Source organism: Microchirus variegatus (genome assembly GCF_963457635.1).
Source record: "Microchirus variegatus genome assembly, chromosome: 5".
In the NCBI taxonomy this organism is placed as follows: Eukaryota; Metazoa; Chordata; class Actinopteri; order Pleuronectiformes; family Soleidae; genus Microchirus; species Microchirus variegatus.
In genome coordinates, this window is record NC_139806.1 from 7507058 (window position 1) to 7528997 (window position 21940).

At 39.3% G+C, this 21940-nt stretch overlaps 2 protein-coding genes across 2 annotated transcripts; both read right to left on the reverse strand.

Annotated features, from left to right (window-relative positions):
* Positions 1–189: 189 nt before the first annotated feature.
* Positions 190–13104, reverse strand: copa (COPI coat complex subunit alpha). The gene is made up of 30 exons (XM_083890554.1): positions 12930–13104; positions 12473–12586; positions 12285–12358; positions 11510–11590; positions 11332–11408; positions 10950–11059; positions 9103–9212; positions 8223–8322; positions 7760–7978; positions 7015–7165; positions 6839–6905; positions 6654–6729; positions 6469–6551; positions 6059–6284; positions 5721–5859; positions 4869–5031; positions 4600–4746; positions 4308–4497; positions 4109–4204; positions 3875–3963; positions 3562–3685; positions 3196–3285; positions 2974–3077; positions 2655–2798; positions 2375–2515; positions 1919–2101; positions 1696–1806; positions 1423–1584; positions 1109–1303; positions 190–577 (listed from the first exon to the last, which is right to left on the reverse strand). The coding sequence occupies exons 1-30, from the start codon at positions 12967–12969 to the stop codon at positions 518–520; spliced, it is 3666 nt and encodes a 1221-aa protein (XP_083746680.1). The 5' UTR covers positions 12970–13104; the 3' UTR covers positions 190–517.
* Positions 13105–13780: 676 nt separating this feature from the next.
* On the reverse strand, positions 13781–19410 carry pex19 (peroxisomal biogenesis factor 19). Its single transcript, XM_083888829.1, has 8 exons — positions 19311–19410; positions 18205–18293; positions 17939–18101; positions 17775–17860; positions 17153–17326; positions 16904–17074; positions 16573–16617; positions 13781–15375 (listed from the first exon to the last, which is right to left on the reverse strand). The coding sequence occupies exons 1-8, from the start codon at positions 19372–19374 to the stop codon at positions 15283–15285; spliced, it is 885 nt and encodes a 294-aa protein (XP_083744955.1). The 5' UTR covers positions 19375–19410; the 3' UTR covers positions 13781–15282.
* Positions 19411–21940: the final 2530 nt, after the last annotated feature.

Genomic DNA, 21940 nt, shown 5'->3' on the forward strand with positions numbered 1-21940 from the left:
AGAAGATAAGAGTCATGTCAACTTAGTACTCACAAATCTTCACACACTGATGAGTCATTTGCATATTCCAGAATTACCTTTATCTGATACATATAAACCTGTCATTCTTCACACTGTTGGTTACAGACAAACCACACTGGCACCCACACCACATCAAGAAAACCACAGAAACTTATTTTAATTACCATTCGTGGATGGGATTTTTATTCTTTTTTTTTTACTTCCCCAGATACACAGAGCAGTGTAGCTCCCTTTACTTTTTTTTTTATCTTATACAATTCTGAAAAGAGACGAGTCAGGTTAATAGATCTAACAGAGCCAGAGCACGGAGATGAAGCAGGAGTGGGTTACAAGGATAAACGCTTTCTTTAGGAAAGATGGTGCATGGAATCATTAAAGAAATTGCACATTGCTGTGAACAAACACATATATATCTGCTTTAATTTCTCATGTCAATAACTCTTTATTTCTTCAGAGCATGCGTGGATGTGTTTTGCTCCTTTATCTCCATGTGCTCTCAACGGAACTGAAGTGCACTCACACGCAGACCAATCACATCCTTGCCAACCTCTGTCACCTGGAAAATAAGATGTAACATTTAAGGTCAGAGTTTACAAGAGTCAGACAGTGAACAAAATCATCACTGGCTATTTTTTGTCATCTTTTTTAATGTGTATATATACACACTACCAATCAATAGTTTGGACACACTTCCTAATTCAAGTAGAAACGTGTCCAAACTTTTGACTGGTAGTGTATATCTATATCTATATATAGATATACTTAAAATACAACCACTAGGAAGCCCACCAATCCGTTACCCCCTTTACATATATTTAAAGTATATATACACCATCATAGTCATAATAATGTATGAATTGATATTATATTGAAGTGTGTCCATTAACCCTTTAAATCAACTATGTCAGTTGTACTGGATTTCACTTGACTGTAGATGTGTCCCTAATAAAGTGGACACGGTATAGGCTTTCATCTTAAGAATTGAATTGAATAAAAGTCGCTTTAAAAGAATGAATTTTTCCCTAAAATTAGGATTAAAATCTACCACCAGTTCATCTTTTAGAGGATTATGTGTATCCAGATGTACCTGTGTGACCCTGCAGGTCTGGCCTTTGTATGGAGGACAGTAGCAGGCTCCAGACAGTGGGCACTTCTCAACAGGGCGTCCACGGTACAGTGGGACAAAAGAGGCGGCGCACAGGTCAAATGGATTGTGGGGGTCGTAGTTCAACTGGTGAGCATCTGTCAGATTCTTCTCGCAGGCAGCCAAAATCTTGCGAGTCTGAAAACAGATTTCATGTAAAAGGAAATAGACAGAACATTTTATTTTTAAATCTGCGCAAACCCCCTTTTATTTTGATAAAAAAGTTGTAGTGATTCTGTGGATGTCTCACAACCCACCTGCTGTGCAACATCTGGCTTTGGTCCCAGCTCCAGCAGGCGTCGCGCAAAGCCGGCAGCGGTTTTAAAGTTACGCAGTTTGAAGAAGAGGTTGAGAGCTGTGCGCAACACCAGCACCATGTGGACGGGCTGGAGATTACAATGGGTGAAATAAGCAGCCATCTGCAAAGGAAATAAAACAATTAGATTAGAAAATATGGCATAAGAAAGTTTTGGTGATAGTCAAGTCTGCAAATCTTTGATTTTCTATCAAAAATCAGATTGGGTGGCTACCTCACAAAGCCTCTTCTGCTGCTCCAAAGTGTCTTTCGGCAGCTTCTTCCTCTCCGTCTCCATGGTCAGACCAACAATGTACTCTCTGCAAATGGTGATCAGCTGCTGAGCCTAAAACACAAAAATCACAATCACAATCACAAAGGTGACCCATGCAAAGTACATGTACATGTCAGTTACATTAGTTAAAGTGCAGTGCTGGTTGTGAACACCTAGTGCTCACCTCTGCAATTTCCTGCTTGTTATCAACCACCAGCAGAGGCACAGACAGCAGGATGGCTCTGAAGCGCTCGACAGCTTCCTCAAAACGGCCAGAAGTGGTCAGCTGGTAGCACTGCTGCAGACGGGAGATGAGGTCGGAGAGGCGCAAACCCACAGCAGGCAGGCCCTGCTTTGCTCCACAGTCCTAAAAAACAAACAAATCATTTGTATATAAGAAGTGTTAGAACATAAGGAATAAAGATCATGTGTGGGTTAGGACTTCATTTGAATGGAACTTATTTCCCTTTTCTATTCATTTTAAAAGGAAATTCAAGCAAATCCCCCCCAAAAAACCAGGGTAACATACAGAGATACAATATGATTAAAAAAACCTGGACTTCACAGATTTAATGACCAGTGGGAATGGGGTATAAAATATTACCCAACCAAAATAAAAAAAACATAACACACACACTACCTTCCAGTTCCTCTGGGGATGGCTGCGCAGGCAGGGCAGGGATGGTAGCCCCAAGTAACAGGTGCGACCTCTTGAAAATGTCTGCATGAACAGCGACTTGTACGGGCCAAAGTTCACAACTCCGACTTGGTCATGGAGCAGCTGTGGTAGAAAAGGTTGAACATTAAATGCTAATATAATGTTTAATTTAAATTATTATTTTTTTTTTTATAAACAAGTCTAAATGTCAATTTTATAAATGTCTAAAATCATATAAAATATTATGACACTATGAACATACTCTCATGGCCGTTTCGTAGGAGCCAGCCAGGATGTGGTCCACTGGCAGCTGGGAGTTGTTGCACCACATCTGGGTTGGACCCATGCCCTTGGTTGGTGGGACAAAGAAGCCGTCTTCTCCTGCTCCACCTGCAGCTGGCATGTCCTGATAGTTGAAAACAGTGGAAAAAGTCTGAGTGTTAAAGTAGTTCCACCACATTTAATTACACCAACCACCAACAAAAACAGACTTGAGGTGAAATGTATCAATGCATGTCTTGTGCATGGCGTAAGCCACATTATAATCTTGAAAAGATTCGTAACAGCGTTTTTTCTCTCACCAGCTCTGGAGGAAGGTCAAGGTCTTCTTCCACTTCCCAGCCTCCTCCCTCGTCTTTCCCCATCCCGTCATCCCCAAATCCTTCCTGGGCATCCATGAAACCATCTGATAGGAGATGATAAGATATTTAATTCACACGATTTGTGCAATGTTGCAATAATACTGATATGGCCAAATATATTATGTAACAATTAACATATATTTTTTTTAAAGTTTCATTTACCCTCATCCAGCTGGAGTTCAGCATCGTCTCCCCAGCCCTCGCCTCCTGGAGCATCCATGTCCTGATCAGCAGCCATTTGTCCTGCTTTCCCTGCAGCAGAAAATAAAAACACTGTTCAAACTCTGGGAAAAAATAAAAAGCCACAGGCATCATTTTCAAAAAAGAATTTCAAACTATTTTAAGAAATTGTTTAAAAATCACTGCTCCCTGCTGTATAAGACTAGTAGAGTTAAGCCTGATGCTTAAATGTTCAATTGCCTTCATAGAAAGGAATGCAGTTGCTATATACAAAGGCAGGCATATTTACTTATGTATTGTAAATACACAGTATATGTATATATGTATCTGTCAAGGCTGATGAGTCACCTTTCGCTGAAATGGCTCCTTCAAAGAAGCCCTTTGATACAGTGAGCAGGGGCCAGTTGGTGTCCAGAGGGTTGATGGGTGGAGGGGGCTGCAGCAGCTGTGCATTTGGATCAACCTCAGGCACCTACACAGTACAATAAATCATCGTTTCATCATCAAAATTATGTTTGTAATCACAAAGTGAACATTTTAGGGGGAAAAATACTCGAGAACGTTTTGGTAAACTAAAGAAATAAACCATGCTGTGTGTATTATTCATGCAGCATGTCCTAATTCTGTGTACAAAGCAACACTGAATGTTTTTTCAACACACCGTCTCTACTTCTGGGTCAAACGTTTCCTTCAGTGATTCAGCCTCTTCATCGAGACCATGGGTGGCTGCGGTCAGGTACGCCAGAGACTCTGCACACAAAAACACATACAAAACAAGATGTTTTTACAGCAAGCATGTTTATGGTGCAACATTGGTAGGGCAGCAGGGCAGTATTAGCAACACTGTGACACGAGTATGTGGACAACTATGCCGCAATATGGGCTTTGAACTCACTCTGTCCACAGTTCTTCAAAATGCGGACTCTTTCACTGACGTCTCCCAGGTAGAGCGCTGCCTGGTAGTGACCGCTCATGTCCTTCCTGATCTCAGCTACACATAAAGACAATATAATAATTAGTAACGCAAGACATTTGACCGTCAAAACAAACAATAAAATTGGTTAAAGTAAAACCAAAAAGTCTCCATCGCTAACCAATCTTCATCATCTTGCGCAGCTTGGCCAGGTTGCCAGTGATGAGGTAAAGGAAGGTGAGCTTGTCAAAGTTCTTGGTCCTCTGATAGCACATTTCCACAACCTGGTGGTGACCCTGCAGCAGCGCTGCCTCGCCCAGACGCTCCCAGCAGCTGCGCTCATCCAGGGCCTTGGCTGCCTCCAGCGCCACCTGGACATATGTGAATGAAATTAGGAAAAAAGAAAACAAGAAAACCGAGTGGACAGTGGGGAAAACACCAACTCGAGTGGGACAATATTACTGCTTTGGCACCTCAATGTTGCCACACTCCAGAGCCAAACTAAAGCGAGTCTTCTCATCTTTGACAAAGTGCAGCGCCACCTCAGGGTAACCCTTCTTCTGCAGGTAGGCGATGATGGACTGACCCACCAGCTTAGCATTACGCACCATGTGGAGCACCTACACAACAATAATCACAATGATAGGAGCAGTGATTATTTGGTTCTCACATGCTTGTTCTTACAATAGTTAAAAATGGTGTGTGGGTACAGCGTTCTCCTCATCCATTCACACAAACCCACCTCATCATATTTACGGTTGACAAGGGCGAGTTTGAAGCGATACTCTGTTGGGTCGATGGTGAGGACGCGTGGCCTGCACTCTCTGTCCAGGCAGTAAACACTGTTCCCTCTCACACGGGTCACGTAGATGGGCAGGTCCAGTGTTCTGATGATGCCGTGATCACTGCAGGAACACAGCAATGTGTTAGAACTAACTAAAGAACTAACTGTAAAAGCTTTCAATCTCATTTCACTCTTCAGCTGTCTGTTTTTCAACAAAGAAAACAATCCACTGTTTTTGCAGCAGTCAGACACCAATCAGGTTTCTTTATGAGGCTAAAAAATAGCTGAAGTTCTTTACAAGCAACTCTCTTTACAACTGGTCTGAGACCTGATATTTGTTCATATCAAACACGCACCAAACTCTGAATCCCCTAAATGTCACAGGTTAAGCCTACAGGGCACACACTTTTTAATGTAATGGATCAATCATGTGTATCATGTTCCACAGGTTTTATTGTCTGAGGAAATGTTTTGTCTACAAAAATATATTCAATTTAGGAGGAAAAATAAAATGTATTTAATGTTGTAATGTTAACACACTTAAGATGAGATGAAACTAAAATATGCCATGTATCTTTATGATTTTTACATTCACAATGCTTTAAACAGACTCTTATCTTTGAATTCAGGTCAATGACAACACCTAAGTGAATAATTGCCAAGGAGTTAGTCAATGCCTGACCAACTACTTGGCAATTATTTACTTCACCCCACTCTTCCACGGTCCTCTAACTGTGTACTTTACATAGTCATAGTTGAACAACAAGTGGGAGTTAAATGGCTGGTATTAGATTTATGTTCAGCACATACCCAGAGGTGAGGGCATATTTGATGTGGTTGGAGGTGGTGTAGATGAAGACTCCACTCTCGTCCCAAGCTCCACTCTTCACTCGGATGTTTTCATGAATACTGCAGAGACTCTCCCACTTACGGTTGCAGATCATGATGGCTTTAGAAAGAACACAGTCAAAGGAGATTGAAATCTGGTGAGAACTAATTAGTTTTAAATGCGTTTGTGCACATTATAGCATTATCTTTCAGTGGAGTGAAATGGACAAACAAATGTACAAAACAAAATAGTGATGTTGTGTCTCTCCAACCATCCCTATTCCTGTTTGTACATGCAGTTATTCAACTCATCTACTCACCATGCTTAGCCAGCAGGGCCACGTGGCTCGTGTCTGCACTCCACACCACATACTTGACCTTGGCGATCTTGACAGTGGCCAGGGAGCGCTTCTGCTGCACATCGAACAGTGTGACGCCGTCGGCATCACGCAGCAGCAGCGAGCCTGTCCCCGCGTAGAAGATTTCCTCGCAGTTTGGAACCTGGATTTTCTTCACTATTTCATTTTTCAGGTTCTTGATCAGCAGCTGCAAAAGAGAAAGAAATAATGTTAAAACAAGTGATTTCAAGATGAATAAGATAAGGCTTGACACAAAGTGAAGAAAGTAAAATTGAAGCATATCATAACTTAATTATTTTTATTCGTCAACAAAATTCTGTCAATGTTTTTTTCCCTTTAACAGCTCCCTTTAAAACTGTAAATGGACTTACAGAGTGCATTCGGTCCAGGACAGCAAATCTGTTCCTGGCCACCCAGACTGCTGTCAGACCAGAAGACCTCTTCCCCTCAGGTGCTGAGGGAAAAAAACACAATGAGTGACTTTACTGTGCATTTGATCAGCATCCTGAATGACAAGACACAAAAAAGGGTAATATTTGTGATTTAAGATAAGTACCATCAGGGTTCTGAGAGTCTGTTTCTTTAGGAATAGAGTACAGGTCATAAGTGCTATTCTCCAGGTTGGTTGCCCTCTGCAGGAGAAGCAAAGTATTACATTAAACACATTGGAAAACTATGAACAGGAGCTTCTGCGACTTCAGTCGAGTGATTTGTGTGTGTTCTGATTAAAACGGTACTTACATTGCAGAGCAGGACAGCATTCTCAGCAGGATTATACGACATGCTGAAAACTGGGAACTTTGAGCCACTAGGACAAGATAACCCATAAAACCAAAGCGTTATAAATCACTTCAACAAAAAAACAGCAACTTTGCAACAACCATAATGCTTCTCTCATCCTCACAAACAGTACTGACCTGCGTAGCTGCATGACAGCAGTGTCCTTGCTGCTGTTAAAGTCCAGCTGGCGGAGGAAACGATCCTTAACATAGTATAACATGTTCCCATGCACAGCGTACGCCGGACGCTCACGCTCCAGCTTGAACACAATCATGCCGCTGTCGTGACCTAAAGGACACACAACACGGCATCATTCACCGACATCATTTTCAGGTGTATATTCCATATAGACTCCATTATTTATCTACACTACCGTTCAAAAGTTTGGGGGTCACCTATACAATTTGTTTGTGTTTTCCATTAAAAGTCACTCTTTTATTCATCAAAAGAGTTGCAAAATGAATAGAAAATATTGTCAAGACATTGACAAGATTAGAAATAATGATTTTTAGAAGCAGCAAAACTGTTTTCAGCTGTGCTAACATCATTGCACAAAGGTTTTCTAATCACCCCATAGCCTTCTAACACAATTAGCAAACACAATGCACCATTAGAACACTGGAAATGGGCCTCTATACGCCAATAGAATAGTCGTTTACCGCATGAACAATGCGTAGAGTGTATTTCTGATTCATTTAATGTTATAATAATTGAAGAAAAGTGCTTTTCCTTAAAAAATAAGGACATTTCTAAGTGACCCCAAACTTTTGAACGGTAGTGTATTATCTTTTAGATCTTTTATTATTGTTGATCTTCCTAAGAGTCAATGCCAAACTAAGGAATCAGTACATCCTACATGAAAGGGATTTAAACACCACTAACCTGCAGCAAACAGGTTGAGGTTTGGATGTGCGCCGAGAACCCAGAAGCGATCATGATCTCGACGGAAAGTCTGCACTCCAGTTCTCTTGGACATGTCCCAAACCCGAATACTCTTGTCCTCAGAGTTGGACAGGATGAGTTCCTGACGTGGGTGGAAGACGGCACATGACACGTTGTTGTAGTGACCGCGGCAGGTATCTAGCTCCCAGGCCTTGGATTCTGGGTAAGGAATGAAAGAGATGTTTGAAGAGAAAAAAAGGTGGAAACTTCAAATCTCATCCCATCAGCAAAATATATCAGCCATCACTTGTATTGTTTTCAAAATATTGGTGTAAAACTACAATCATCCAGAAAATACCACAACATTCTATTTGCAGTGTTTCTGATTTGATTCTTTTTAATTTAAAAATAAAATAAAATCACATACTTAAATTTAGGTTTAATAGACAGTTGTGAAACTCACCATTCATTCTCCAGATTTTAACCTGCCTGTCGTCAGCTCCGGACACAATGAGGGGCATGGTAGGGTGGAAAGCCGCCCAGTTGACTCCACGGTCGTGGCCCTGGACACAGACACAAAAGTCACTCAAGTCGCACAGAAATCTATAACGTATGCTCATCTCGTCTCTCCCGAAGACACACATGAAGATAACCACAAACCTTGAGATAAAAGGATGACCTGCTCTACCTCCTCAGCCACAAGTGTCACTATAATGGTATGTTGGGCATTTTTTAAAGTGTAAGTGCTCCCTAAATTGCTAAAATGGGATCATTCTTCAATAAGAAAGCATTTCCATAAGAGAAGAAAGCAAAGATATAGTTCGACAAATGCTTTGAAATATCATTATTCCTATTAAAGCATGCCAACAATGTGTTTTTTTTTAGGCTGGACATTTCTTGACCTTGTGGAGTCATTACTCAGGATTTGTGATGTAATTTATAGAATTGGCCCAGCTTTTACCAAGTTAAAGCCAACTCATGGCATTTTCCATGAGCAGGACTGAAACTTGGAAGTCAGTGACCATTTGGAAAATCTCCTTACAATGCTCACTTGTTTCCCTTTGCTTTTCTCAGTGGAAATTATTCATTTAAAGCTTAAATAAGTGAACATTTATCGTAGCTTCAGGCAGAAGGTATTACTGTTTCTTTGGAAAGAACATTAATAACACCCCCTCTGAGAATTAATGGGCACAAATAAATGTATTTTAAAATGGGTTTCCAGTGAGCATAGTGCTTTAGACATGCAAAATATTTTCCATCACTCACCTGTTGCATTTTAAGATTTAGTCACTCAAATCAGGCTTCACACAGCAACTAAAAAATAATTCAAAATGTCTGCCTACCTCAAGAACATGCTTGACAATGGCATCTGAGGCACCAAATAAGTCGACACCACTGATGCCACGCACATCTGTCTCTACAGCACCAGGAGACAGATTCTTCTTCCTCAGACCTGGAACCAACATTCAGAGCAGCAGGTGCAAGGGGGGAGCCATATTCATGTTACACAGGGCAAAACCCAAACACAAGGAAGAAGAAAGACACAATACACATCAACAGAATGCTCAAATATGAATCAATACAATGGAGGAGGAGGAGGAGGAGGGGGGGGAGAATGGAAAAAGAGACTATAACTGTTGAACTACTGAACACACACAGGGTTGAAAAACACCAACACAACTTCTGCTCTCTCAATCCCCACCAACTTGAATCTGGAAAACCATTATGGCTGAAGCAGCACTCTTGATTGGGTTAAAAAATCACAAAGAGACAATGACTCATGATCTTGACTGAACAGAGCAAGAGTGCCAAATACCTCCCAGACTCAAATTAGGTCAGGAAAAACACAGACTGAGAAAACAAAGCCTGCATTGATGATTCCTGCCCATTTAAACAATGTGGTGAACAACTAGCTCAACAGCAATGAGACGCGATGCAGCGGGGTAAAGAAATGGAACCAGGAACCCATGTACAGGCGTGGATGTTTCTAGGGAGCGCATGGGATAAGGAAGACACTAAGAGTGCATGTGGACATGGCTGATGGGAGTTGGAGTGGGAGGTGGCTGCTGTTGTAAAGACGTGCTCTGATGGGGCGCTGGATGTCAGGAATAAGAGTATTAGAGTTTATTTTCTTAGAAGCTCGTGCATGTTTCGGTGAGGATGTTTGAGTCGCATGCAAAGTTAACAGCTTTTGACATGGCACAGTTCTAAAGGTTAGGAATAAAGCTGATAACATGGTGACTAACGCCACAAGAAATATGTTGTATATTTCATGTTATATTTATAAAGCCAGCTGTGCAGAGAATGCCAGGCATATTACAATATTGTAACATCAGATCAGAGTAAGTTCAGTCTGTTAAAGATGTGCTTTTAAAACGGTTAGTAGTGATACCTGTTATTTTTCTTGATGCAATTAAAAATGAATGAAAACCAGTAGTAAAAACTACAGTATGGAAAGCAGAACAGACGTTCAATAACACAATATTTTAAGGCTTAATGCAAGGAATAAGTTGGTCCAAGTATGACAACCATAAATCTTGCTATGATGTCATATTTTCGAGTTCATCACAATGGTATGGATGGGTGCAGTCATGCTTAGTGATTAAAAAAAAGGGGGGAGAAGCGAGCAAGTGAATCCCAGGAGGACAGGAGACAGATAAAGATCCACATCATATACAGTACATGACCATATTTAAGAAATAGATTAAAGAGATGTGAGCAAGTTAATGATTTAGTTAGCGACATGACAAGCAGATGAAAGATAGAAGACAAGAATCACCAAAAAACACAACAAAAGATTAAGAGCATGCAGAAGCACAGAAACACCTCTCCTATTTTATATTTAAGCCTTTAAAAAAAAAAATGTATATATATATATACACACATTATACAGGTTTTCTTCAGAATGCTTATTTACAATGTGTATTACTTAATTACCAAATACCACACTGTAATAATATAACATTACATCCATTTCCCTGCATCTGTCCTGAAAGGAGAAGTGTTTCTGCAAACAGCCCACAGAGATTTGTCCTCTACAAGACAGAGAGGAAGAAAAGGTGGCCAAGGACTAGATTTCCTGTTCCAGCTTCTTCTTGCTCTCTGTACCACTCTGACCTTACCCCCCACTTCCAACCCTCCCCCAAACCCCAGTCCCCAGTGCTCTAGTCCACCATCCCTAAGCTCTCACCAGAGATATCCCACACTCGTACAGTCTGGTCCAGACTGGCTGACACCACCAGATCCTCAGATGGATGGAACTGGGCGCACATCACGTAGTGATTATGGCCGGTCAAGACACTGCAGATAAAGAGCAAAAACAGGGAACATTTAGTTTTACAACTTTAAAAACACAGCTCAGGTGATCATTTTCTTTAAGATCACTGAAAAGTATTTATTGAAATTCCTGTAAAGCAATGCCTGAGATTACAAAGCAAAAATTACAAAAAGTTCAAATTTCAGAGACAGAACTAAATTGAGTCACGCCCTTCTTCACAAGGTTCAATTCTATGACTTTGTGGTTTTGAACTTGTAAGAAAAAGGACAATAGTAGAGTTAAAAGTGTGTCTTACCAGACACAGGTCCTAGACTGCCAGTTCCAGATGCGTATGGTCTGATCATCCGAGGCACTCAAAATCCAGGGATACTCCTAAAAACAATAAAAATGAATAATCAAATCTTTGTTACCCTGGTCTTTGAAATAGGTTATGAAATAGATAGAAAAGTGTCTAAAGTGTCAGAATAACTCACATGGTGGAAGAAGGTGGTTCGGATGTAGTCGAGATGTCCAAGGAGAGTGAAGAGGCAGCGCCTCAGCTTGTAGTTCCACACCTGGTCCAAAGAAAAATTCATTCATTCATTTTCTACTACTTTATCCTTCACACAAGGGTTGTAGAGGGATCTGGAGCCAATCCCAGCTGAGATAGGACAAAGGGTAGGGTACACCCTGGATGGGCCGCCAGTCCATTGCAGGGTCATACATACTTAATTAACGTAATTCTATGGAATATTCTTGCAAAATAGTTTGCAACCACAAGAAAGTCATAACAATATGACAGTTAAAACAGCACTGTATTAAATCCTTTGCTGCAGCCATCTGACAACAACTTTGTGTTAAAATATTTCACTGATTCTTGACATACATACTGTTAAGGGCTGCAAATAAAAATTAATTTCACAATGATTCGATTAATGGAGCATTAGTTTAGTCCATAAAGTGCCAGAACTCGGAAATGATGATGTTGTCAAACGTCTTGTTTACATTTGTACAATTGTACAAAATGCCACACCCGTTGGACTCCATAAGTGACCCACTGTAATATGTAAAAAACATGATTTCCCTTCCACCTTCCACTTTGAGTAGCTGACAATTGCACCTGTCATTTAATTTGTGAACTAAGAACCCTGAGAACAGTATTTGAAGTGGTATGGGAATCAAAACTACTAACATCAAAAAGATACATAAGGACAATGCTTTGACGCAAAATGACTTTGCAAAATTACGTTTTTGGCAACTCATACAAACCTTAATTTTGTAATCATCACCTCCAGACACAAACAGAGGCTGCTGTTTGTGGAAATCGATTCCTCTGACGGGACCTGTCAGCGAGGACACGTCAGTTAAAGCACATTGTATACTTATATGTACGTTATAAAACTATTATACAATAATGTATTTTCTACTATTCCACATGAGCAACACATCAGTTTTACCGTCATGCTCGTCGAACTTGTCGATCAGGGTGCACATCCGATAATCCCACAGCTGGATGACACCGTTGTGCAAACTTGCAAGAACCCATGGCCTTTTGGGATGGAAACTTAGACCTGAAAAAAATAAAAAAATTAATCACCTCGTCTTATAACATTGCCTCTAACCAGCAAATTGAGAGGTCGTCTTCTAAAATTGTATAAGAATCAAGGGAACCAAGATTCACGCAGTTAGCAACGTGAGCTAGGCGAAGTTGCTAATGAAATATTCAGGTAGTCCATTTCAATACACACGTACTAAAGACAACATGCCGCACACATTACACTAATAAATACAATATGATATTACGCAACATCTATTTAATCCAATGCTACAGTGTAAAAGAAAGTAAATATTTGAGCCGGATGTCAGCTAACTAACATTAGCTCCTATGCTAACCGCAGGTCTTCAAACGCTTACCTTTCACACGGGCCGACTTCGTTTCAAACTTAGTTAACATTGTCACTTGGCGGTGACGAGGCACTCCTCCCGTTAAAATATTAATTCCACAGCAAGCACAAAAATCATAGAATGAGACTGTCTAGGAAGAACAAGTCAGACGGCCTGTTCGCCTTCGCCCGTTCGTTCTACCTATTCTTCGTTTTCCTGACACGTAGTCCGTTCTGTCTTCTGTTTTCCGGTTGTGAACAATAAAGTTGTGATGTCAAAAATGTGACGCAGAAAGCTCCACGGCGGCGGCGAATAGAAGTACAGTACATAGAACGGAACCGACTCTGTTCAACTTTAACACACATTTTAAAGTTCAGACGAGTGCCTTTAAAAACAAACCTTACAACGACATTTAGGAGTGCTCTTTCTGTAAGGCGCAATAACTTTGAACTGCGATGTCAACTTTTAAATTAAGTGCTCCCCTTGAGAAAGTACAGCACATCTATATAGCTTATATCTATACCCCCAAATATAAACATGTACCTCAGTTAATTCAACAATATGACAATTAAGTATATTTAAGGAAATGAGTAAAAGGAGGATTTTAATAGTCAATTCATAATATTTTGTGTGTATAATGCTGAATAGTTATAGATCTAATTTTCTCTGATATATGAACACATAATGTTTTATTGCAAACCTGCTTTCCGATGCTTGAATGTTCGAATCTTAAACCTCTATTAACTTGACTAAAACATCAAAGAAACCTTCAACTCTGAATTTTGGACAGTTAAATCCACTCTGAGTGTAATGAAACAGAGGCATAGACAATATCAAACAGAGTCATTTATTACAGTACACGTTAACTAACCAGTGCTCGAATAAATCCTTTTCTGCGTGTTGTTCTGCTTCATGTCATTGTGAAAACTCACAACAAAGTTTAAGTTGCAATATATCATTTTATTTAGTAAATTTACAAATCAAAATAGTGTCAAACATTAGGCTATTTTTTTTTAGTAGACCCTGAAAGGTGAAGAGTTTGATGACTATAACAACTGCAGGGCTTCATGGATCTCATTTCAGTGCATGGCCGGCTGAATCCATTCACAGTAGTGCCCCATTATTATACAGTTATTGATGAGCTGATGGTCATGACATTTCTAGACCTCTCTCTGTAGAAACAGTGGTAAACTTTTGTTCACGGTCAACGGCAGCCGGTGAAAGTGCAGCTGTTAGAGGTAAACAAATCTGTTGATGTTTTTCAGGTCTTCTGCATTAATTACACACATTTCCCTCTCCTTGTGTGGATAAACGATGCTTATTAAACTGCATGTCAGTTTTCTTTGAGAAAAACCATTATGTACTTTTAACAGAGGGGAGCAGAGGATATACATAGCGGAGGTAAACACTCCTGAATATCACTCAACTGTTTTTCTTTCCTCACAGGGACCCCCTACCAAAGAAAACACCACTCTGCACATTTAAAACACTGGGAATCACAAGGGAAGCACTTTGCACTGTAACTCTACGCTATAATGATCACTTTAACCAAAGCAAAGGCATCCAGGAATCACCGTTTCAATCATTTCAAGCCAATACCTGGGGATGGGGAATAACACTCACATTAAAGGTGTGGTTAAATTAGCTTAATCACAGAAAGTGCTGGGAATCGAATACTCTCGTCTTTTCTTTTCTTCTTTAAATAATTAATAAATGCACCCAACATATTTTCTCATTACTTCACGTATTAGTAATTTGATAACTCGTTAATTCAAATCCTTTGCAGTCTGTACAAAGATGTGTTACCACGTTATATTAAATATCAGAGACATAAGATGGAGTTAGATGGAAAATCCGTCAAATTCACACTACATTAAAACGATAACATGAAGTGCTCAGCTGAATGCTGGTGGAATATTTATTTCGAGAGGAGACCTAAAACAATAAATTAACATCATTCTGCAAAAGGCACAGTTTATACCCGTGACATGGTTTGAAAAAGGTTTACCAAGATACTAAACTGTAGGTAAAAACAACATAGAAAAAGGGGCAGTGGCATTTTCCACTTAAAGAAATGCTGTTAAAATTAACAATGATGAAAAAAATGTTCTCAGTTGTGCATTCCATGGTTTTACAGAGAAGATCAGGGGTTTGCGTGTGTGTGTGTGTGTGGTTCTACGGCTGGTTTTCATGCCTCCACCTGTTGTTTTCTGCCAAACACACACCTTGGACTTGAGGGAGAACGGTGCTGAAGGTCTGGTCACACTCCTGCTTGACCCCTGCCTAACACGCTGTCATCCCTTCCTTATTTCGTGTTCACTGCTGACGCGTACAGAGTGACCCTCTGGCACCAGTGCTTCTGATGGAATGCGCTGCTATTTCATCACATGATTGAGCACTGCTCTGTAGCCCCAGCACCAGCACCGGCTCCGCCAGGGAGAAACAGCGACTCCATGTCAAAGTTCAAACCGGGAGGCTGTAGAGGAAGAAGTGCAGACACTCATCTTTAGACAAGGGCAGGTCAAACTGCCAATAAACTTGGTGCTGAAAACAATATAAATCTGTCAAATTTGCATTTTTTTAAAGGTCCATTATGTAATAAATCTAAAGCAACTAACATAAAATCCTCCTAATATGTCACAGAGACTCAGGAATTATATTCATATAACATACTGAACTCACCAGCAACAACAGTACAGCCAAAATATTTGCATTAAAAAAAATCTTTTGCGGACCGCAAATTATGTTTATGTTTTGAAATCATATTTTTGCATGTGGCGCCACCTACCACTGTCTACCAGGAGCAACCACGGGTTGCCAGTTAGGTCTGTGCTACAAAGGCAGAGAAAACGAAACCTATAAGACCTCGCTATTTTGAATTTGAGTGTAGTAACCGTTTTTGACCACATACTTACATATGGGACCTTTACTCATTTTATTTTTTTATTATTATTTGCATTTCTTTTTTTCAGCTCACATATTATTTCACAATTTTTACTTTAATATATCTGGGCGTATTATCTGTAAATTAAAGGCCCAGTGTGTAACATTTAGGAGGGTTAATTGTAAAAGTGTAATATATATATATATATATAAAAAAAAAAACATATAAATGCAAAATAATCACTTTAAAAAATATATTTGTATACATTTCTTTTTTTTTTTTAAGTTAAGCCTTTTATATGAACCTCATTAGATGTTATTCATTAAAAAAATATTTATATCAACATTTCCCATCTGCCTTTTGCAGTGCCATATATCCATTTCACGATAGAACCATATCTATACGTTACAAAGATTATTAACTCTGCAGAGGATGGTTGAGTGTTCTGGTCACATTTGACTGTTTTACCGTGAGCAGCATAACTCCGTAATTACAGAACAGATTTTGAGTACATATTCTGAGGCTGTAGGTTATGGCTGAAGGAACAAATAATTACATTTAGGTGGTGATCAGGACACAGATCGGAAGTTTATTCTTGTAAATGATTGCGAACCTGACACATGGCGGACAAAAGGTTATTACTGTCTTTGTGATTACTCTAGTTTCTAATTGTGCAAGTTGACATTTAATACATTACACATACATACAATACATTATATATATATATATATATATATATATATATATATATATATCAAAATCACACTGTGTTTTGTTGCAGAAACTTACCGCATCCCCCGCTAGCTCTTTAGGTGGTTGGCCCAGGTCTTGCAGCTGTTAGCAAAATATGTTTTATATTAAATAATTATATATTATATAAATAACATAACGAAAATAGAACATCAAGTGTAAGGGTAGATCACGCTAAATACTTGACAGCTGTAGAGGATAAAAAAAAAAAAAAACCTGCATTCATATTTTCTGGATGTGTTCCAGTAAAATGAAAAATAATTAATTATCCTTTATCCTCTAAAGACAGTGGAACAAACTTACACACACATTAATTCATAACGTTCATAATTCATAATGAGCTATTCAACAACTTGGTGGTCAAATCTACCTGTTGCATCAGGTCCATGACGCCCTCAAACATGGTCTCTTTATCTTCTGTGCCTTCTTCCTCCTTCTCAAAGCGTTTGCAGATCTCTCCCATGATTTTGGCCTGCTGTTCATAACGCTGGTAGTCCTCTGGACTAAGGCTTGGTTTGTTGGCATCCAACCACTCTGGATACTGCGAGGGTAAGGGTTGTTCATTACAAACGGTGACAGGGACAGATCATCTTTAACTGTTACTGAAATTAAATTGTACCTTGGTGGTGATCTCTTTGAGAGATGGATAAAGCACCTCCTTTGACAGAAGATTCTGCATGATGGACTGCATGATGGGCAGAATGTTTCCGTCTTCACCGCCTCCTTCGCTGCCCTCCTCCAAACCCAGACCTTCTAGAGCTTTCACAAGATCATCTCCTGCCAGTCCCGCTGACTATAAGAAAAGAATAGTATGTGTTTTATAGAGTTTCAGAAGCTGGCTTCATGAAATCCTATCACGCAACAGTCGGAAATTAAAATAATACCAAACAACACACAGTATATACCAGGCAATACAGTATGTCAAGCAACTCGTCTCTTTGCCAACTGTAAAATGTGAAGATGGATGGGTAGCTGTTGTACCCCAAGACACCAAAACATTTGGGGACAAGCAGAAGGGAGAATATTTTACCCGATCTGTAGAGATTGGAAGAGACGTTGGAGGGTGGAGTTGAATCATTGCATTAGGATGAGGGAAAGTTGAGTATCAGAAAGTTGAGGATGACTGAAAACTGTATGTCTGGAATAATGCCTACTGCAGCGGGCAGTTCTGTGAGAGCGTGCAAAATCTCCATGGAGACTAAATGACGACTTGAAACCAGCATTATCTTGATTTAACACACCTGCAGGTTGTCAGCATTTTTGGCCATCCCCTTGAGAGTTTCTTTGAGACAAGAGGTGAATTCTTGTTGGGAGGCCGTGTCACTTCCTAAACAAAACACAGGTCACATTTAGGACGCAGGAACAAAGCGGCAACACATCAAACAATGCAAACTGAAGCCCTTACCAACTTTGCCTGCAGCCTCTGACAGCTTATGGAAGTGCTGCAGTAACTCTGGCTCCTCCTGAGCCAGCTCAGTCATGGCCTTCTCCCACTCCTCCTTGGCTTGAACAGCCATTTCTCCCTCAAAGAGGGTCTCGAAGAGTTTTGAGTCCTCGAGGATGGGCGGCTAAACAGGCAGAACAAAAGTCATTGACAATCAGCAAATACAAGTGTAATCCAATTAGAAGAGAAGAAACCAGTCAAACAAGAGCTGCTGGCACATGCAGAACCTTCTGTGCATCGCTGTTCGCCGAGCAGGAAGCGGCAGCAGGATCAGGGGCTGGAGGGGCCGATGTCTTGTCAAAGTCATCCAACGCACCTGAAAGAGACAATACTGGGTCACAGGATATTCAGCATCATTCACATTGTACGTTAGAAAACACGTGAATGATGATAATAACAAATAGATCGGCAAGGCCAGTAACGCTGTGGGTACGGAGCTGGGCGATGGTTTTGGGAATCGAATTTTGTCCAAGATGAGGACAACGCTGGAGATGCTGCTCCAACGACATGCGGGCCAGTCACAGAAGTGCCATCAATGAGAGACTGATACCACCCAAATGCACCACTGAAACAGCGTTAATTATACATAACAAAATTCTGCACACACTCCCATTATCAGCACATTCTGTACAGAGTTTGACTGCTACCAATGTTCTTATTTGTTGTTGTGCTGTTTCATAAGGAGTATTTCATTGAATTTTGAACTTACTTTTCATTTATTATAAATGGCTCTGTTTATAAGGAGCATTGGTCCATTTTTCATCTGGGCATTCTGCTGCTCTGTTATAATATTATATTAGGTTTTATTTTGTAATATTTTGAACTTCCTTACTTATATATCTCTTAATTTTTCATGGAGCAACTGTGTATTCTGATTCTGATTCTGTCGGGTGACGTCTTGTGCAACATGTTTAAAGTGTTTCGCACACATAGAGAGACACAAACAGATGAGAACAGGGAGACCAATGGGGTTTCAAAACATCAATATTGAACAATGTCGACTAACTTCTAAACAAATAAATTCAAGGGCAGAGTGTGTACAAACAGCTCACAGGGTCTCACACACTGCTGTCAGCTAGCGTGAATAGCATAGCAATAGCATTTAACGCCACCTGCAGCTTTTTTTGCTTTGTTTATGTGAATGTTGTCGATAACTTGTTATTTTTATCAAACAAGGCAAAGATCAACGAGCATGTAAGCTAACGAGAGAGCGAGAGGAGGAGGAGAAAACGAGGGTCACATTGCGAGACCAGAGTGACTTTGAAACCCCAAACAACCCGTAATAATGTCGGTAAAATGTGAGTCAATGCCATGGATTAACAATATTTCTTACTGTCCAGTAATTCATCCAATTCTGCGTCGTGTTGTGTGGATGACTCTCCTCCTCCGGACGCCATGATTTCGCCAAAAAGAGAACCACTGAGCAGGTTCGTCGTAAATTGTCGAAAAATGTCGTGGTAACGTTAGTCTGGAAAGCGGACCAATCAGCGAGCTCGTTTTTTACGTCACTTTCATTCGTGGGCGTGGCTCCCTGCATTCTACATCATTCGACGATTTGGACCAATCACACACAAGTTTCTGAAATAGGGCGGGTTTAATACAATGACTGACAGAGGAGCGTCCAATAGGAGCGCTGTTTTTTTCCATTCTATTCTATTCTATTCTATTCTATTCTATTCTATTATATCATATTATATTATATTTTATTATAAATGCAATACTGTTCTACTGTATGCACCAGAGTATTTAATAAAACAAATAAAGTTGTTATGGATTTTTGTAGGCCTATATTATTTATTTGGCAAATGAACTGAGAAGTTAGAAATGAATCAAGCATAACATTCAATCATTAAAACTAAACTTTTCTGTTCAGGAATGTAAGTAAATCACTATAGTTTGACGTCTTAATCAAGAAGTAACAATTCAGGTTGTTGTTTTTTGTAAAACGGTACATTTGAAAGTTGGAGGATAACAATCATAATCACATTTTAACATTAGAAATGTCTTTTCGGTTAAAGAGCATCTACATACTGGTGTATTAACCATTACAGAAACATAACATATGATTGTGATTTTGATGTTGATTTAGAGGAGCTGTTGCTTTGGGTGCTGGTGTAATACATTTGTTAAGCACATTTTTTATGATAGTGTTTTGTGTCAGTGTATTTTATTAATCAGTTGTTTCTGCTCTAAAGGAGTGTGAATAGTTCAAGGATGATACAGAAGTCACGCTATAATGAACATGATATGCTGCCCCCTTCAGTTTAAAATGTGCATGTAAATGTACTGCATTATTGTTTTATTACCAACAATTTATTCATATTATTAACAGACAGCTTATTTTTGTGATATACTATTCAGACAGTCACTGTATTGTAAAATTGATATGTATAATACATCTATGGTGTCTGGCTCACCTCTGGTGCCTCTGGTGTCATTTCAGTTACTCTTTCTACCTCTGATTTTTGTTTAATGGAAATGTTCCCATGGAAACACAACAGTTAAGATTATATTAGATCTAATATTATTATATTAGATTATATAAGTTGGACTTTCTTTTTCTTAATTCATTAGACCTTCATAACTAATAAAACATGTGCTGTACATCCCCTGGTTTGTAAAAACCCTTTTTTCGAAAAACTATTTTTATTTTTAATGTGCAGCGTTACTATCGATACAGGATAAATATATAGGCTAAATATTTGTCAGCACCATCTCCGCACGCCGAGATTATGTTTGTGTGGGTTACCAAGCAGCTGCAGCGGTTGCCCCTGACAACCACATGTATTTACAGAGAGTTGTAAATTGATGTGTTTCCTGTAAGGATGCATGTGTGATGCTGCAGCTGCAGTCGTTGTTTCCTCACCTTTACCAAAAGAAAAGAGAAGTGTGACCACACATGCACTCATGTTTCATACCACAAATTATAAGATAAGTTAAGAAATCTTCAGTGAGATCAGCCAACAATCACAACAAGGCAGAAAAGTAGAAATAAGGAAATAAAGAGTGTTAAATATAATTTATAATTATTATGAGCAAGGGTAAAAAAACAAAAAAACAATATGAGAATAAGTAAACAACAATAGCTTCGTTATGTAGTATATACAACAGATACAGATATTACATTCTGAGTATTCCTTCTTTTTTTGCATGACATAAAAGCAGAGGTGTAAAGAGTACTGAAATATTCTACTCAAGTAAAAGTACCACTATTTTTTTGCAAGTAAAAGTACTGGGCTAAAAATGTACTCAAGTTAAAGTTTTTTTTTTTTTTTAAGTAGCTTGTTTAAAATGTACTCAGAGTAAAAGTAACTCTGTTACTTTTTAACACTTTTTACTTTTTCTTTCTTGTGTCATGCAAAAAGGAAAAGGGGACACTAAAATTAAAGTTTGCTAGCTAAAAGCTATATAAAGAGAGATAGCTAAAATGAAAATTTGCTAGCTAAAACATAGATAGATAGAGCGATAGATAGATGTTGGCTAGCTAAAAAATGAACGTTTGCTAGCTAAAAGCTATATAATTAGAGAAAGAGAGATAGCTAAAATGACCTTTTGCTAGCTAAAAGAAAGAGGGGGATAGATAGATAGATAGATAGATAGATAGATAGATAGATAGATAGATAGATAGATAGATAGATAGATGATAGATAGATAGATAGATAGATAGATAACACAATGAAATGGAAAAAAAGAGCATAAAAGAACAAACTAGACATAGTAATATAGTAATATAAAATATGTATTTTTTTTTAAAGTATACATATGGAGTACTGAGTGTAGTGCAAAATAAAATAAAATATTAGGTGCTAACCCAGAAAGCGGGTTACGACACTGGGTGTGTCCAGCAACAGGGAGGAGGAGGATGAAGAGGAGGTGGTGGAGGAGAAGAAGGAGGAGGAGGAGAACCCAGACAGATGTGAGTAACGGTGGAGACATTTGATGCCTAATTTGGTTCTCTGGGCG

Excerpts from the sequence above, each read along its gene's own strand:
- copa (XM_083890554.1), bottom strand. The coding sequence starts at position 12,969 with ATGTTAACTAAGTTTGAAACGAAGTCGGCCCGTGTGAAAG. Across the intron at positions 2,102-2,374 it reads ATCCCCAGAGGAACTGGAAG|GACTGTGGAGCAAAGCAGGG; the intron begins GTAGTGTGTGTG and ends TTTGTTTTTTAG. Across the intron at positions 1,304-1,422 it reads AGCCAGATGTTGCACAGCAG|ACTCGCAAGATTTTGGCTGC; the intron begins GTGGGTTGTGAG and ends ATCTGTTTTCAG.
- pex19 (XM_083888829.1), bottom strand. The coding sequence starts at position 19,374 with ATGGCGTCCGGAGGAGGAGAGTCATCCACACAACACGACGCAGAATTG. Across the intron at positions 18,294-19,310 it reads ATTGGATGAATTACTGGACA|GTGCGTTGGATGACTTTGAC; the intron begins GTAAGAAATATT and ends TGTCTCTTTCAG. Across the intron at positions 17,075-17,152 it reads TCAAAGAGATCACCACCAAG|TATCCAGAGTGGTTGGATGC; the intron begins GTACAATTTAAT and ends TTACCCTCGCAG.